The following is a 19670-nucleotide window of genomic DNA, read 5'->3' as shown; positions in this document are numbered from 1 at the left end:
GGTCTGGTTGATCTCCTTTTAGAGCTGCACCAGAGAGGAAACATGGCACTTAACTTCGTACGCTTCTCTCAGCAGGCTGTGGTCAGACCTGCCCAGCTCGTGAGTCCCAGTTGGACCAGTTTCTCATTCTGAAATGTGCTGGTGATTGTCATGTGCTGATGACTTTGAGAGTACACCGAAGTTAAAACCCGTGGGTATGATTTGTAGGTCAGAAATAATTTTTTCATGACACATTTTGTTTTTGCTTGAGAGGATTCTTGTTCTACCACAGTTATGAATCATTTGGGAAAATACCAATTGTAATGGTATCCTTTTGGATGAAGAAACATTTTCTTGAAATCACTTAAGAAAGAATTTTAAGAAAGAAGAAATAATATTCTAGTTGATAATCTAACACTACATGGAGTCAAATAATGAAAAACAAAAATGGTGAAGTCTAGTGAGCTCTGTTTACCTGAGAAACTCTTCCTTTGTTGCAGGCTGAGGGTTGTAATCACGTGTCTACTTGTTGTGTGATGTGAGAGAATTTTTCTCTCCTAGGCTGGATGTAAATGTATGAGAAGAATGATTGCCAGTGAACAATCTCATTATTTTCTGATTTGCTGAAGGCAGGGAATATTAGTGATCCTGTGTATTGTTAATGGAGACCAAATCGGCAGGACAGCTGTGGGGTGTTTTTGGTGGGTAGGGTTTTCTCTGGATGTAAGCTAATACAAAGAGTTAGATGCTGAGGATGCCTTTGAAAAGGGAAGGTGATACCTACATGGAAGTTATGATTCCTTTTGCTCAGGAGCGGTTAGAAGTTGCACTTCTCAGTTGGTTATTAATAGTAGGTGTTCGTTCTGATGTGCTTGTTAAGAACTATGCCAGAGGCCAAGAGTATTAATTGTGCAGCTTTGCATGCCTGGGGATAGGATTATACTCTTCTTTGCTCAAATGGAAAGTGTATTTGATACCGCAGATGCAGTGCTACCACTGCATTTCCAGGTGTCTGGTTTGATCCGAGTGTGAAAGGCTGAGGAAACTCAGCAGGTGTGGGAATTAAGGTAATTATCATCCCAAGGTGAAGCACTGTCACATCTCTCTTCCCCTACACCTTCTCTGCAGGTCCTCAGATAGGGTTTGTCTGATCCTGTGTGCTGACAGGATGATTTGTATGATTTTGTATATTGGTTTTTTGGGTTTTTTTTAATGCCATAAAAATTCAGAGCAGGGAATGGCAATTGGGTTGACTTATGATGGTCTTCAATAGGGATAAGAGAGAATCTGCTCACTTGCATTATCAAGGGTCATGAGCTGATCACAATATTTGAGCTCACAGGGACGTGTGGTATTTAGTACAGTGTTTAATGTGGACCACAAGGCCATCTATTAGCATTTCAGGGTTTTTTGTGACACATGAAAAACACACGTCTTGAGAACTTGCAGGTTATCCAGTTAACTTTGACTGCCTTTTGAAATTTTCTGAAATCTTTGTTCCTCTACTTAACAATCTATCATGTTGTGTACTTTAATTTCTTGAGCAGTTAAACATTTTAATAGCTACGTTACTTGATTGCAGCAACAAAGGAATATTAGAGGTGCTTACAGGAAGAAGCTTACAGAAGTCTATATTTAATAACTTTCTACAGTAGGTATACTGAAAGTCTAATTTTATCTATTCTAGCTGAACATTGTTGTTTTAGGTGTTCTGTCTTGAGTTGAGCCTTGAGGCTTTGTCTGTTTTCCTTCTGGAATAAAAAGTTTTTCTGCCACTTCAGTGAAAATCAGTGCATGATCATGCTGTATTTTTAACTTACTAATTGCGTTTTCAATTCTGTAATTGTATTTGTTCTTTGTATACATAAATACATAAATGACTTCAAAATAAATTGCATGACTAATTAATTTTATGCATTTGAATTGAATAGGGTAAGTCAGACTTGAAATATCTCAGTAGAATAGAAAATCTCTTGGAAACTGTAGATGGTTCCGCAAGAACAGATTAGACTAACTGTAGCTTCAATTTTAAGTATTTATTTCAAAAGAAAAGCAGGAGTTTAGCCTGAGTAAATGAAATTTGAAAGTTTAAATCTCCATCTTTAAAAAATGGAAACCGATAGTTACAGTCATGGCTTTGACAATTAAGTACTAACAGTCTGAGCACTCCGGTTAGTTCTTTGGCTGTTGATTAGGATTCTGTCTTGGTGATTAGTGAGTGTGAGGATGCAATCACATCTGTAGAGTTTAATCAGTCCAGTGTTGGAGAAGTTAGTCCAAAGATGGAGAGAGAAACTAGAACTTCTATATGTAATCTTAGTGGGGATTTTCCCCGTGCTGCAAAAAGATGAAGGGTAAAAAGTAGAGAAGCCTACCTTCCCCCCACCATCCTGAAGTTGCAGGGTTTGTAAATGATAGTACTGATTTTCTAGTTCCCATGATGCAGGAGTATAATGTCGTTGAACCTGTGAAGGGGAGAGAGGATGCATGGTGGTACTCCCATATGCACCTTCTCTGAGGTTCAGTATTTCATTCTTACAGTTGTGAGCAGTATTTGTTTTTCCATACTGTGCAACCATGTATCTGGTTTTCATTTTTGTAAATCTAGTATTCTAAGTGTTTAGCTTGGATGTATACAATATTTTGGTGTGCTTTATTTTCTTCTATTATACATTCTGATTATATGCTGTCTTTTTAATATTTAAAGCATTTCTCTTGAAAAAATTATTTACAAATATGAACATTTTGCCCTCTGCATTCCTGTGAAGCAGATAAGTTAATGTTTACCTGTGTAAAAACAAAGAACCATGGTGGGTATCCTTGTGTACAAAGCAAACCCCAAAAGGAAAAACTTTTGGATCTCTGCTCAGCGCATAGCTTCTCTGTGACCTTTCTGACTCTGGCTTTGAGTAAAGGTGACCATGTGCTGAGTCCCCCTTTAGAACTGTCTCCACCGGTACATTCTTAACTTGAAGGAAAAATGCTGTTATTACTGTCTGGCGGTGCAAGCAATTCTCCCACTACCGCCCTTCAGTTCACTGGTACTGCTATCACGCCCTTTCTCTCCTCTACTGTGTAGAGCTCAGTTTGTGTAAATAGCGTTGCCTGCACTAGTGCGTGTTTGTATGCTGTTTCATTGGCATTAATTTGTTCCACATCGTCATTTAATGATCAGTTTCTTTATTCATACTTCTGTCTGATTTTTTTTTTTACGTTATTTTCCAGTAGCACCTATAGATCTGTACTCTACTGTCATAAATTCATTCGCTTCCTTATGAGGCATGAGTCAACTGAAACAAACATCAACAACATGGAAAAACAGAATTGATACACAACAGTTTTCTCTAACACATGCTATAAGCATGGAAGCAGGGGCCAGTTAATGGTAATGGAGAGATACTTAGTCCTTTGGAAAACCTACCCTACCTTGTAGGGTTGTTCCTACCCTACAAAGCTTATAATCTAACAACAGCAGTCATGTTTTAAAGGAATGTTTTCTGGGAGCATGTTGCTACGCAGATTATAATGTTTTGTTTTAATGGCAGGGGCCATCCATTTTATGTATATTTATACAGTGCCTAACAGAATAGGTTTGAGTGAGTTTTGAAGTGTCTCAGTAAAAATAATTAATGACAAGCAGTGGTAGATACTTACTCATGTGGACCTGTAGAAGGGTTAGGAAATTCTTGCGGCTCTTAAAGCCCAGGTTCTAAATAAAATTAAATGGCTGGAGTATCTTCCTGAACGGAGCAGCAGTGTGTGTGTGGGGGAAGAAACTGGCTTCGAGGTGTAAGTCAGTGGTTCTTGAGACATTAATGGATGAAAAATATGCTAGAGATTCAAAGTAAAATATAAACAGGAATTTGCCTGAGAATGCTCGTTTGAAAAAAAGGAGACAGAATTGTATTTGAAAACCGGAAATTAATTAGGAACATCTAAGGAGTAGGATAGTAAAATGCCAAATGTTTCCCAAAGGACTAAGTATCTCTCTGTTCCCATTAACTGCCCCCGACTTCCATGCTTATAGCATGAGTTACAGAAAACTGTTGTATATCAATTCTGTTTTTCCATTTTGTTGATGTTTGGTTCAGTTGACTTTTGTTGCCTAAGGAAGCAAAAAATCAGTAGGGCTATAATAACTGCATTTTATATATCTCTGAACGGGATGCTGCTATGACCTTCCTGACTGAGAGGTCCTACAGCCCAGAATATCTAACAGATATTTTTAAAATAAACTATGTAATGTTATATCATATTAGAATCAATATTAGTACATTGTTGTAGACATACAAGACAAGGTTCATAGGGAAAAGAAATATCTTTCATTTAGGCAACTATTTGTAGCTTAAAAAGGGCGCCAAAACATAAATAAGCTTTTGAGCACGCAAGCTCTTCTTAACTAATGTCACTAATGATAGCTATTTTTCCTGAATAGTGAAAATACTAATTCTTTTAAGAAAGACAAAAGGCAAGACAGAAGAAATGCATTTACTTCATAGCTCTGTCAGTAGTATTTACATGTACAGTTCTTACCTCCAGAATTCATTCACAGTAATGTTATGAAGTCAAAAGACTGTCAGTGCGTTTAAGGAGTTGTAAGTTTGTAAGCAGAACACAAGTCGACTAAAATGCTGTAGCACCAACTGCTGCTAGATATTTCAGCAAGCCGCAGTGGACCTGCATTATCTAGCCCAGTATCAGTCTGTAGCTGAGTGCACAGAATGTCTGCCCTAGTCAGCAGTCATTAGCTGCTGAGCCACAAGCACCGCTGTAAATGTCAGCACAATAAATTTACACCAGCTACAGTGTTCAGGTGCATTTCTTTTTTCTTTCAGCCATACCATAACCATGCCACATTCTTAAGTAAATGTAGTTCTGTGTTCACTCTTCACTCTATATGCAGCACAATACCCTGAGAGAGCGGTAGAGTTTGTAAACCCATCCTGAAGGCCAAAGAGATGAGGCTGAATTTATGCAAAATTTCCTATCTGTTGCTTCCAGGAAAAAAAACCAAAATGATAAACAGCGTTACTAAATATCCGAGTATCTAAAATTAATCTAGTTTCATAGTCCACATATCTGTAGTAACATGTTTGGGTTTTTTTCCCTACTAACATGAAGAAAATAATACTTGATCTAATCTACTACTTTGGAAAAATAAAACATTAGGTGGAAAGATGCTGAGCATCAGTGCCTGGCAAAGAAAAGCTAAGTACACCAGCTTTGCTGTGAAGTTTCAGGAATCTTCTTTCTAGCCTTGACTGCCAGATTGATGCTGAAAAAAAGCTTAAACATCCTCCCTCCCTTGTGCATATTATTACATGCCTCTGGAACTTTTTTCTTCTGCTCTGTTATTCTCTTTCTTTGTAAGCTTTCACGAAAAGAAAGGGAATAGATTATAATAATATCGTAGCACCAATGCTATTGTGTTTGCAGTAGCCTTAGCCCAAGATAATGATTTGATTAGCATGGCTTTTTCACTTACTGGAATTAAAGATACATGGATTTTCCTGGGATTCTGTCCTTTCAGGATGATTTTTTTCACCTTCTTTCTTCAACCGTGTATCTTTGCAGAGAAGTTGGTGGTTTAAAATAGGTATAGAGCCTTCAGTGATAGCCAAGGGCAAAAAATTAGTGCAATGAGTCATCACAGTCACTCCTGCAGATATTTGTAATCTACAAGTCCTATGCAACGCATTTGTTCAAAAGAGCCATTGTTCCTTAAATCACTGGTGATAGTTCTTCTAAAATATAAGAGGTTTTTTTTCCTGCAGTGTAGTTGGTATAAATGAGATTTGACATTTCCAATTTTGGTATTTGAATGGCCACAAGGAGGCTTTGGAAAATTTGACACACAGGATATGAGATGCTTAAGAGTATTAAAGATAAACTAATAGTTCATAGTGCAGTGAAGAAGCAGAGTGATTTAGTGGATTCTAGCAATCCAGAAATTTTAACAGTGTTGAACTACCTACAGAAAAAAGTTTTATTGCTTTAATTAAAATGTTGATAGAGGTATGGTTTCTAAAATATTAAAACTTTTCCTCCCTTTCTTTTATAGTTTCTTTTGCTTCTAGCTATGTAACACCCAGAAGTTGTGTATCTTGGCAGTAGTAATAACAGAGCAGCAGAGCTATTCCCTTTGCCAGAGGGTGTAAAATGTTGATCCCACTGAGGTTAGTGAGAATTTTGCTCTCAGCCTCAGGCCTTGAATCAAAAAAAGCACCTTTTAGCGCAGCTGATCTTGAGTTTTCTAACAGAGGCAATTATTACGACTACTCAGGGATATCTATATCACACTTGGAATCTTACAGGTTGTTTAAAGGGGAAAAAAAAAGATCCTTTTCTGAGTCAATTCAGACATTACAAAAATGAAACAAAACTTTTTTGGTATAGAGCTTTGTTTATTCCCCTTTATGCTTCAGTCCATTTTGGAGCAAGACTTGGTGTGGTTCATATATTTGATGTTTGACTCATGAAATTTTTAATCTTCTTAGTAGAAGGAAAAGAAAAAAATATTTTTAGCTTATAAAGCAGAAGTAGTTTCAGTTGTCCCTGTTGCTAGAATTTGATTGAGGTCTGTTAAACTTTTATTGCTCCTAATTTTCTATTTCTAAATATATATTCTTTAATGTGAAAACAATTATTTTTACACAACCCCCCCCAACGAAGGACTACCCAGAGAGAATGAGTAATATTCACCCTCATTTCATTCCCTGTGCTTTCAATCTATATTAATTTTCTAGTTGATGGACTTTCGAAAATGGTTACTTTTTTGTTTTGAATATGTGAATGATTTCCAGCTTATTTCTTTGCTTCGGTAATTGTAAAGGAGACTTCAATTTTGTGATCTTGATTTCAGTTTTGCAGATGATATTCATGCTGATGGTTTATCACAGCAGTGTGTCTTCTCTCTAATGCAGATGATAATAAATACAACTCTCTAATGCAGATGATAATAAATACAACTTTGGCTTGAGGAAAGCTATTCTATTTTTTTGTCTCTGTAGAAATACTGCAGCACAGTCCAGCTTGATTCTGGAATAGACTACAGGAAACGAGTGCTTCCTGCTGCTGGAAAACTCTACTACCTGTAAGTTGATCTATGATATGGTATTTGCCCTCTTTTTCCTTATTAGCCAGTAATTTCCTAGTCAATGGGAAATGAAAAATGTATAGTAGAATTAGCAGAGTGTGACTTTTCCTTTCTTTGCCTTCTGGTCCATTTTGTTCAGCAAACCGCCTTCCATTATGACTTGATAGTAACTTAATTAAACTACATTTTCAGTATCCACACTAGCATCATTTATAATGTGTGACTGAATAAAAACTAATTAGATTTTTTTGGGAGGTGTGGTGTTTGGAGAACTGAAGTGACAGATGGTTAGAAAGTAATGAATATCCTCTTGTAAGAGATTGCACAATTCTCTTATAATAGAAGAACATCCTTATTGTATTTAAGTAATTAAGTATTTATAGAAATCTAATGACAAGGATTCATTTAATGTTGGGTGTTTCCAGTGCTGTGGATTAAAAAAACCCAACACCCTCCTATTTTCACAGATTGTTTCTGTTTATCATGACAAAATTCTTTAGCACTTTATTCTGTATTTGCAAATAAATATATTTAAAAATATGTTCGTAGTTGTGCTTATGATTGCAGCATATATCTGCCTAATAGAAACATCCTCTCTTCTTTTTTTTTTGAAAATACTTTGAAACCTTTGCATTGCAGACATTTTCCTATCTTGTATTTGCTCTTATAATATTATTTAATCAGTGACAGCCTAAGCAAGGCAGATAACAATAACTTAAAATGAGATTTATAACCATTGTATCTTTCAACCCAACATAAACTATTGATTTAAATGTCATGTTTCCATTAAGAAAGGTGCAGTATGTTCATCAATATATCAGATATTTGAAAGTAAGTATGTCCATATCGCTTTATAAAGTTAGAAATTGTGGTTGTTTGTCTGGAAGAAGGAATACTGCTTAGTAGAATTACAACAGGTTACTTTTTCTGCTTCTGGAAGGAAATGACAGAATTTTATATGTGGAGAACGGGTCAAATGCAGGTTCTGTATCTGTACTCAAGAAAAGTAACTCTTGTTTTATCTTCTTGCCTGGCTCCACTTTCTTTTATGTTTTGCGGTGTCTGCTTGGAAGTATGTTCCAGTGTCTACGTAGCTGTCCCTGCTTACAGCTCCGCTTATTGTGCCCATTGCACTCTGCGACTTTCTGTTTGATAATTGTGGAGAACACCTACCATATTCTTTTCTCACTGTCCATACTCTGAAGAAAGGAAGAGCACGTAGGTGGTTTCTAGCAGGTAATAGGCTAAACATGGTGCCTATGGCATTAGCTCTCAGAGGAGAAGAAATACGAGCAAGCCCCAGGAGTAGTACCCAGCTGAAGTATTTCATGGTGTTCTGCTGTAAAACTTGTGATCAGGTGAATAGCAGAGATTGGTCATAAGTCTATCTCATGTTCTCCCATTGGAAGGATGTTGGTTGCCCGTAGAACTTGTTGGGTAAATCATTAGAAGGCAGTGGGGGGAAAAAAGTAATAATCCTGTAGCTGCCAATGGAAATAAGATACTTGTTTCATCGTACTTTCTTTTTCTGAGGTAATCTCATTCATTCTTCTATTCAAACTTGTTCATTGGAGCTTTCAACCCTGAACAACTAGCATAGTATGTGGGGATTTTTTTGTTTTGTTTTAAAATTAGGTACTAGACAGTATTTTGCTACAGATTTTTAAAATTTATTTAGCAATCTTGCCCCCAAAAGAAAATATTCTTGTCCAACATGTTTACATTCTCCTATTAATGCTTACAGTGTCGTCATCACATTTTTTTTAAAATCCTCTTGAAAGCTTCATAATTTGTGTAGTCTCTTCTTCATTTAAAATATGCAACTAAAGGTTGCTTAAAGCTGTTTCATGCTCATCTGAAAGCAATGAGTGTAACACAATTACAAGATTCCTGATCAAAGCAACTTCCTTGATATCAGTCTCAGGTGTCTATTTTCAAAACAAACTTTCTTGGCCATTAGGTGCAAATATCCACCTAGACATCATATTCGGCTGTTCCTTCTTGTAGACTTTACATCAAACTTTTTCATAGTTATATGCATACACGTGTGCATACTCTCTGATATATATGCACTCTTTCCCCCCTTTTGTGGCTTTTTTTCTCATTTTGTTCGTTCCTTTTCATTTGTCCTTTTGTCAGAGGAAAGCAGCACACAAGTATCAATGTTGAGAGAAACTTCCTGTTTTGGAGTTAAAATTTTATGTTATTTCCTCTTCAGAAAAGGCTTTTTTTAAAGAGTTTGAAATAGCACTTGCAGAAGTTTGGAGTTTTTATTTCCAAATTCTTTGTATCTACAAGGTTTGCTATTGTTAAGTTTGAGCTAAAAAGAAGTTACTTCAGTTCTGCTGTTAACATTTTTAAGGTCCTTAAGGCCTAATGAACAGGAAAGTAATTGTATGACATGCTGATCATCACTTGTCATTTAGAGGAGGTCTAGAACTGTGTGAAGCACTGCAACTAGAGAGCATCCGTGATCTATAAAAGTAGACTTTTCACACCACATGAGATCATACAAACTTCAGTGAAGCATTCTATATCCTAGTTCTAGTTTATTGTCTACCGTAGCATTAATTTACTATTCTCAGCTTTCAAACTCAGCTAGAAATATTATCTATCTTCTTTAAGAAAAGTTGTGCCTCTAACCCATTCAGTGACAAAAAAATATTCTCTAATCAGACTGATTTATAATTCTTGTGGCAACCAGAAGATGAAAATAAACTTTACTTCAGCTCCCAGCACAGATATTTTGCGTTTTCACTGTCTGTGGTTGATCTTTTCCCAAATAATATTGGGGACAGAGGGGGGGAAACTGAAAAAATTACTAATGCAGAGATCATGCTAGTGTTTTTAATTTTATAGTTTAATTTTGCAAATTGTTCTATCAATACAATCAGTTGACTTGATTTTCTTTTTCCCCCCAGAAAGCTGCTCCAATATTTAATTTCACAAAGTCGCAGCTCAGAAATTTCAAAGGATACTTCTTTAAGTGCTTGACTGCCTTGCCTTGTCTATTTGCTCTTATTTTGCATGCAAGATAGAGCCAGAAGCCTTTTTTCTCATTGTGTACACATAGTGTTAATGGATCTGCTCTGCCTGTATTGCCTCATTACTGGAAACAGCTCAAAACACAGAAGTCTTTCAGTGTATGCAAATAAGGCAGAATCATCTACCTGAGAGTTAATATTCTCTACTTTTAAGTGTATTCTAAATCTAATGTTTGTATTTAGAGTGTAACATCCTGTTCTCTTTTTTATGGGCAAAAAGCTAAGCAGGCTCAGGCAGCTGTTTGATGTTGGCTTCAAGTGTTATTAATTTCATATTCTATTATTCTTTTCACTGTAGCACAAGTGAAGCTGATGTGGAGGCTGTCATGGATAAGTTGTTTGATGAGCTGGCTCAGAAACAAAATGATTGTACGTAAGTTAATTTCTCTTGAAAGAGAATACATTTAGAACACAATGCCCAATCTCCACTGACCAATTAATAAGTTCCATTGCTGTATATGGGTTGATGCCACACTCAAGTGGCAGTCATTGTATCAGCATTTTGTCTAATTTATGTGTTGAATCATGTGCTATTATTCATCAAGCTATGCATTTCCTATCTGTAAGAGATGAATTTTATAGCAATTATCCAGAGAAGATTGAGTCTTTGTTCATGTTCCCATAGTAACTAGACCAAGGATTCTAAAAGTGCAAGGCAGAGAGCTGAGGCTGAATAAAGCGTGTGGAACCATTGCAGACTTCACGTTTGAAGAGCTGTGTGACAGAGTGAGTACCAAGTCAAATCTAGATCAGTTAACGCTCAGACTTTTCACAGTTTAAAAAAAAAACAAACCCCAAACACAAAAACTGGCTATTTTCCCAAGTTGTACTAAATTAAAAGAGTTTTTTTTTAACTTGGCAGAAAGATTTTGAATTTAACAGGAAAAAAAAAAAAAATCTCCCCAAAAGAACAATAATTTTCTTTTTAGTGATATAGTAAATTCACTCTTAAATATATCACAGATTGTCTTCAAAAATCCTAACGCAATATGTGCTTGGGCTAACATTGTTGCTGGAATATTAGTAGTCACAACCTATTAATATGTAAATAGCATTCAAATACTGTTTTTAAAATCTAGGGTCTAAGTTGATACTCAAGCAAAGGAATAGTAATCCTGGCACCACTAGAATAAAGCTGTTGTTGCATGCCTTAGTTGTCACTAGCTGTACAAGGCTGTTTAGTCCCAGGCCTTCTCAAAATTTGCCAAATTTTGCTAAATACTGCCAAATTCTCTGCTAAACATGTGGGGTGTGATTTCCTGAAAAGCACTCTTTGTGTATGACCGCCAGTGGGTTTGAAGACAGTCCCTCAGAAGTTGCATTGTACTTCAGTGACCTCTCTGCTGACACCTGAAATTATTGTTAAATGATCGCAACTCTAAACTGGGGTGATAGCACCTTTGATTGAGGATGCTGACCAGTCCTTTGGTTATAACATTATGTTTTCACTTCCTCGTAGCTACCAAGTTCATAACTATTTGGACAGAAATTTCACTGGTTATGTTTCAGACTGTAGGTTTTATGTTTTGTTGGATTTTAGTTTCAGACAAAACCAGTTAGCTGTTTGTGAGAATGGAGGTATGTCATGGGTAGAACTGCTTGTTTTTCACTAAAAGTTTTGAGACTTTTTCTTCATTGTGCTTCTTAATGTATCAGGAAACTATGCTGTCAGCAGACACTTGTAAAAATCTTTAGTCCAGTTAAATGCCTTATGTACTTAAACGGGATGATAAATTGCTTTTAAGGAGATGTGCTCTCGTAGCTCACATAGCAGCAGCCACTAGGTTGGGTCTGAAAGTTCTGATCTTGCAGAAGAATTATGTGGGGTTCAGACCAGCTTGGCATAGCAGAGCTGAGGTGCTTGGTTTGCGCTCAGAACAAGTAAGGAGAATCCTTATGAAATGTTAAACATCATTTAACAATATTGTTCTTATGTTGATCACCCAGGACTTGGGAAGTATGCTGTCTCAATTCAGTTGCCTTGTGCAGATGTGTTATGATAGTCTCTAAGGCAATAATCACATGCTTAAAACTAAAACAACATGGCAGATGAGAAATGCTTTTCTCTAGCAGCTTCCTCGGTTATTGCTTATTTTCTTTGCATATGCCTCCATTTGTTTCTACCTTTAATTGTTATATAGAATGATGTACCTTCATAAATATTACATAAGTGTATTGGTAAGTTGGTATCACTGTGCTTACTTCATGGGTAGAGAAGAGTAGTCATGAACTTCAGATTTGTCCATTAAATTTGGATGAATGGCTTGAGTTGCCTCTAATATGTTTTTTTTTCATGAATGTAAACTTTTATAGCACTTCATAGCAATAGTAAAAAACTCCCATCGGTATAAGCTGCATTTAAGACTTTGCCTGCCCTGTTGCTCCATTTGCCAGCCTGGTTGCCTTTAAAATCTGCTAAAAGGCAAAAGAAAAATTCAGTTGTCAAACCGTGAAACCGTGTTCCTTTTTTTAATGAAATCTTTTAAATCTTCGATGGAAAAATTGATACTTGCAGTATCTTTTTTTAACAGTCAGAATGGGAGGTCATTCCCACTGATGCTACAGAAGAAAAGGAAAAATAGGTAGGATCCAGAGGAGTGCACTGGTGGTTTGTAGCCAAAAAAACCCCAGAAGTCCGGAGACGTTCAACATGACAGGAAGTATAAAGTCATTCATATATATTCAAGTAAGCTGGCTTAGAGTGGGAACTATTTGTGGAGGGATAAAGCAGAAGGCTGTAGGAGACATAGCTACAAGGTATTTGGCACTGCTTGTGGTACCAAATGGTAGGTAAGTTGACAGGCATCATGAGTGCAACTATTAAGAAAAAGGAAACCAGGAGCCTGGGAAAGATGTAATGAAAAGGAAGATCCACAAAAGAAAATACTGCAGGGGACTTTGTTGGCTTTGGCTAGAGTGAATCTGCAGGTTTCTTTGTGTAGGACATGGGCACAAAGTCCCATGGGAAGGCAGATTGTATGAAGGGACATGGGGTGAGGAATCTTCCTAGCTGGAGCCTGTAGCAACCAGGAAGGGGTTTAACTGACAGCCCAAGCAAAGCATCCTTGGTAGATAAATGCAATCTAAAGTTGGTGTTGTAGGAGCCAATTAAACTTAAAACATAATTGAAAACAAGATTTGCATTTGGTTTTATATCAGTGATAAGACCTGGTGACAAGCATGATAAATGGGAAATTCTCATTAATGGGGAAAAAGGACATGTAATTTATGTTATTGAAACGTTGTGAGACAGTTCATAAAATAAGAATGTAAAATAAGTGCTTACAGCCTACTTAAGGACAGAGTGGCTAAAAGAGGTGGAGGACAGTATGCAACGTTAAAGACACTGGTACCTGCCTTAAAGTTAATTAATACAAGGATCTTGAATACATACTAATCAGTCTACTAATTAACAAACCCAAGAGGGTAGTACTCATAGGGGTCTGTTGCAAATGGAGAATGAGGTGCATTGCTTCTTGAGCACTTGGCTATAAAAATCACGTAAAGAAAACATACCCTTGTACGGGAAGCTTATGCTGTAGAAGAAATGCAGAAAATGTGAAATGTAATTAGCCTGAAAATTGCCAATGATAATTTTCTAGCATAAAATGTACTGCATCCAGTACAAGGTCGTTTGGTTTGAGCAGCTTTATGGGAGCTTACAGTGATGAATTCATCTAGAAATTTGTGTTGCGTGGGGACAGTCTTCTCCATAGTGTTCTGACATTCAGTGTAACCAAGAGATACTTCCAAACAGTGAAATTACATATTTGAATGCTCAGGAAGAGTAATTTTCAAAAGCAAAAGGGAAGTATGATCAAAACTAACCGGTAAGGGAAGTGTAAACAACAACAAAGAAGAACAAGAAGGACTTTTTGAGGAAGAAGACAGTAGAAGTATGTCCTGTGTCAATGTCAAGACAGAATCAAATAGTATAGAATGAATGGCAACTAGTTACGAAGTGTGGACAAATTAAAGAGAAACTAAAGGTCATGGGCAAATATCATGTCTGCTCAGCTATAAGACTTTTTGTTGTCGTTGTTACGTAAAATGGGAGTTTTGATATGGTTTATATTATCTGAATGTTACTGGCATATTCTTAGCTGGAGATGGCTTAACTTTTAATAATGATGTGGAAAAAGCAAAAGGTTTTGCAAAAAAATGCTTATTCTTGGTGAAGCAGAGTGAAATATTTATCACTAAAGGACGGTAAAATAACTTTCCATGCCCCATGTGAGGCGCTTCACATACAGCGCTGCGGACTGATTTATAATCTGCACCAACACACCTGATATCACAGGAAACTAGTCTGTTAATAGTTATGGTATGTTAAAAATAGCCTGCAAGTACATTTTGAATCATTGAAGTCCTGGAAAACTAGGCTGAGATCTTTGACTAGCTTTTTATTTTCAATAAATGTTGGAGTGCAAGAAAAATTCCATGGTGCTGGAAGAGTGCTATTATGTGCCAATCTTAAAAAAAAAACAAACAAGCAAAACACACACACACATGATAACTTGCAAAACTGCAGGCTGTCAGTCAGATTTTAGTCCAGAAAGGGTAATGGTAAAGCTGGTTCTGGTTTCACACAGTAGATAATTTAAAGAATGGAAATGAAATTAATTCCAGTCTCCTTGATTTTGTGGAAAAGGTTGAGTTTTATAGATGCTGTACTTACTAAGAAATTGGCATTATGCAGCATTGAGAATGTATATGTTAAGTGGATTGAGAAGCTAGTTAACTAACAGATAAAGAGAATTATTACTGAAGGATTGTTGTTGAGTGTAGCATTTTTGATAAGCACATTTTTATACCAAACGCGGTATAACTGTTTCTCCCCCCCCCAGCAGTTTTGAGTGTAAATTAAATGCTAATACAAATTTGCTGTAAATACAAAGAGTGGTGCTTGGCGGGGCAGGGGGCAAAGCAATGAAAATGGAGGTGCTGTGCGAACAATTTATTTCTCAGCAGAACTGAGATTTTGGGGAGGAGGGAGAGGGTTTGTTTTGTTTTGGCTTTTTTTTAATCTAAGCAAACATAAAATTTTACATCTAGAAATTTGTAATACAAATCATACCTACAGGAGGACGAGATTGTGTCCTAGACATGATGACTTGGAAATAGATTTAAGCATTGTAATGGACAAGCAGCTCAAAAGGAGTTCTCAAAATTGAGTATTTAGACCTAATTTCATCTCAGATGGGTAGGGTGGAAATAAACAGGAGGATAGAAAGACTGTTTTAATTTTGAAAACATCTCAGATTGATGGCAGAATGTTACGTGTGGTTTTGACATCAGAATTTTAGAAAAAACATTGAAAAACCTGAAGAGGCTGTTGAAAAAGCCACAAGTTGTTTCAGCTGGAGAGTTTGTGCCCTCACATGACAGACTTACAGTTTATTTTGTTCAGCTTATCAAAAGGAGGACTGGGAGATGATTTTTATAATGTACAGCTATCTTCACAGGAAAAAAATACAGGTATTAGTGGGCTCCTAAATGTAGTAGAAGACAGTGTAAGGAAAACCAGAGACTACAGAGAGATTCAGATTTAAAAAAGAAGAATAAGAAAAAGCACACATTCATGCATTTGAAACAGTGAAGGAAGTGGCAAAGCCTCCTTTGTACTGTGTTTTAGGTCAAAACTGGGTATCACTTTAGGAAGAGGTGTCTGTGGTTTGGGCTAAGTGCTAGTTGTTAGACTTAGTTGTCCCTAAAATTCAGGAAATTGGAGGATCTCATGACCTCTTCTGGTCTTAAATTGTCTGAAACTAGGAACATGAGAGAGTCAGGGTCCCCACTGCCTGTTGGCAACTGTCTCAGTGCACCTGCACATGCAGTGAACAAATTTAGCAGCTGGCAGGGGAACAGGCCCAGTCCATCTCAAGAGTAACCTGCACTCAGCCCCCTCATGCTTTTGGGAGTAGACGATACTTAGACTACCATCAATCTGTGCAGTGAGTTCAGACTGCGTTTTTCCGAGGCTTGTAACTTCCTTGGATTTGAGTGGGGTTTCACAGGACACGTGTAAGACATTTCCCTGATACCAAGCAACCTGTCTTCCAAATTTGACTTTCCTGGTCCACAGCATGGAAGTTCTACGCCTTCTCACTGAGCCACTGCTAAAGGAAAGTCTGACTTGAGAAGCAAGGTTTATAATAGCCTTATTCTCAGAAATATAGTAATTGACCGAAACTTTTACAAGTAAATGTTCATTCACGTACACAGATGCATATTCATATGAAGTCAGTTTGAGGCATCCATTCAGAATGGGAAAGTTTCTAGATGAAAACTAGTTTCATAATGGAAAGTGGGTATCAACTCTGTTTGGACTTTTGTTTACATGTTTCCCATCTAGTAAATACAAGATAGCAAGATTTTTTGTGTGTGTGTGCGCAAAAGTTTACATTGTCAACATCTTCTGACAGAACAACTCAAAATAACATATAATTTTATTTACTTAATGCAATTAACTTTGGTTAAACTTATTTCCTTAGTTACATTTTGTTCATAATTCCAAAAACATTATTTAATTTAAGGTGGAGGGATAAGTGAGTGTAATGAAGGGCATCAGTTGTTTTGGGAAGTTATTTTTGATTACACTGAATTGTTGCAATATTATATTGGGAGTTGCAGTATTATTTTTTGGAGTTTTCTGAAACTGGCATATACTACTGCTCATGTGGTTCTCGATAATCACTGCGGCGTGAGTGGATAACATTGAACTCAAAACTTGGTGAATTGATTCCTTTGGCTATCCATCACCCTTAATGGTTCCAGAAAGAAGAATTTAAGTTTTGCAAGAGTCAACATGTGAAAGGATGGATGCTTTTGTTATGTTGGAGAAATAGCTTATCATCCAAATGACTCTGCTTTCACATCGTTGCAACAATATGTCTTCTGGTCTGGTCTTGGGTAACTGTTACAGTGCAGTCCAGAGGGATAAACGTCCAGACCTAAAACTCTATTTACATTTGTTGGTGTGGGATTAAGGAGATGCGTTTGAAATTGCTCAGACAATTACTTAGACAGTAATTTTTGTAATACAATATTTCATATGAACAGTCTGTAAAACTTTTTCAAATTCAATGATGTTTCCTTTGAAATAAAATCAAAATTCTGTTTTAAAGGGAAATCTTAGAACATTTTCCACTTTGGTATCACATGATTTCATGAAATGTCAGACAATACATAATAGATCATAGCAAATCAGCAACTGGTAACTTTATACCATTTGAAACATCTCCTAGCTTAAAGTAGAGTTTTCAAAATAAATGCTTTTGTAATTAATACTTGAAGACCTTGGGAGATAAGAGTTGAGGCCCTTCTAGTATTACAGTCTTTCATTTTGTGTATCATGTGTTAGCATCAAATTTTGTCCTATCAAGAATATAAGGAGTTATTTCAGTCTAAAATTATGCATCAGGTATTGGTAATTACCAGTTGTCCATTAATGTCTATAAAAATAAAATACAGAGAATATATTTTATGCAATGCTGATGTGACATACAGTTGACTTGGTAGAAAGTATCTTGTAACATTGTGTGCATCAATTTTTAAATCATAGTTTCCCAGTTGAGGAAAATCCCAAGTTTTAGCTAATTTAGTTAATATCAAATCCGTACACTTAGCTTTTCTGCTATGTGAACACATGGAAAACTAACCAATACTGGATGAGAGGATATTGATCTATTTTAGTTGCTTTAGAGCAAAATGAGAAGCAGTTTTTCAGATCTAACACACCAGGGTTTATGTAGCAGTATGGCACACGGTAGCGTTTGTCGTGGCTTGAAAGTAGTTACCTACTCACTAGAACGGAGTCCTGTAAATGTGCTTCTTCAGTGTAATCATCCAGGAGAACTATGCTTGATTTTTCATCAAAATGTTTGTTGTCATACCCTCTTTTCTAAGGCATGAACAAATGTAGCCAGAGAAGGCTGGGAGAAGCACCAAGCAGAATACTGACATACAGTTCCTGAATTTTAATGCTAATGTTAATGCTAATTCTTTGTGGCCTTTAATTAATTTCTTCCTGTCAATTTCTCCATCTATACAATGAGGGATACAGTTACCAATGGAGTTACTGTTGCAAAACATAATTAATTTTTTCATTGAGTCAGTGTGTGAATGAAAAATCGCCAGGATAGTGGATTATAAGGAGCTGAGTTTTGGCAAGCAAATACAGTTTATAATTGTCCTGGACAAATTCTAGAAGGCTTTTTGGATGGTCAGATCTGATAACTTGAACTCAACAATATGTTTATAAAAAACTTGTATTTCCTTATCCCTTTTCTCAGCAGTTGTGTGTATATCCAAAATTCAGATGAAAATACTTTTTAAAATAAAATGTACATATTAACTTGATTTTAAAATCTCAATATCCTAAATGAGCGATCATGCAAATCTAAGTCTTACTACCCCATCAGAGTGGTTTCATTTCTCCGTGTTTACACATAAATGTCAGTGTTCATTATGTCTTAGAAAAATCACCCTCTGCCAGTCCTCTTTCTTCACTTCCCTTTTAAAATTTTGTTTAAAAACTGGTAATTGTGACCGTTTGGCATGAATCTTGATCTGGTATAAATAATTTAGGCAACAGTGTACCTTGTATGTAATCTTCCAAGGTCCTAAGGGAGTAAGGAGATACAGTCTTCCTCACAATATTATCTTTTAAAGTCGTCCTCTCACTTCTGCATAGCAACTGCTGCCCTCTGCTGGGAATACTGACTTTGTACTGTACTCCAACACATTTTAGCCTGCAGACCAGGAGGAAGATACGGTTCCTAACTTAAATAGCTTGCACTTCAAAATTAAAGATGTAACTAAGCTTTAAAAAAAAAAAAAAAGAAAAAAGTCGCCGTTTTCAAAGGCACCCAGTGATTTAGGAATCACAGAATCATAGAATTGTTTAGGTTGGAAAAGATCTTTAAGATCATCAAGTCCAACTGTTAGCCTAGTACTGCCAAGTCCACCACTAAACCATGTCCCTAAGCATCTCATCCATACGTCTTTTAAATACCTCCAGGGATGGTGACTCAACCACCTCCCTGGGCAGCCTGTTCCAATGCCTGACAACCCTTTCAGTGAAGAAGTTCTTCCTAATATCCAGCCTAAACCTCCCCTGGTGCAACTTGTGGCCATTTCTTCTTGTCCTATCACTTGTCGCTTGGGAGGAGAGACCACCACCCACTTCTCTGCATCCCTCTTTCAGGTAGCTGTAGAGAGTGATAAGGTCTCCCCTCAGCCTCCTCTTCTCCAGAATGAACAACCCCAGTTCCCTCAGTCGCTCCTCATAAGACTTGTGCTCCAGACCCCTCACCAGCTTCGTCGCCCTTCTCTGGACACACTCCAGCACCTCCATGTCCTTCTTGTAGTGAGGGGCCCAAAACTGAACACAATATTCTAATGTGCGGCCTCACCAGTGCCGAGTACAAAGGTACAGTCACTTCCCTAGTCCTGCTGGCCACGCTGTTTCCGATACAAGCCAGTGTCTGTGTGAAGCCAGTGAAATGTCTCCACTACATGATGACACAACTCAGCTGCATTTGCAGTTT

General features: G+C 36.9%; 1 protein-coding gene across 1 annotated transcript in view; it reads left to right on the top strand.

The window, feature by feature from the left end:
• AFG1L (AFG1 like ATPase) overlaps positions 1-19670 on the top strand; it is a 68618-nt gene that overhangs the window by 36397 nt on the left and 12551 nt on the right. Inside the window, exons 8-10 of the mRNA XM_059834764.1 lie at positions 6990-7072; positions 10418-10488; positions 10745-10845. Of these exons, the coding sequence (XP_059690747.1) occupies positions 6990-7072; positions 10418-10488; positions 10745-10845 (255 nt within the window). The remainder of the gene's footprint in view (positions 1-6989; positions 7073-10417; positions 10489-10744; positions 10846-19670) is intronic.

Source organism: Gavia stellata, chromosome 2, assembly GCF_030936135.1.
Source record: "Gavia stellata isolate bGavSte3 chromosome 2, bGavSte3.hap2, whole genome shotgun sequence".
NCBI classification, from domain to species: Eukaryota; Metazoa; Chordata; class Aves; order Gaviiformes; family Gaviidae; genus Gavia; species Gavia stellata.
Note: the sequence above shows the minus strand (reverse complement) of the source record. Positions and strands in the feature narration are given on the sequence as shown.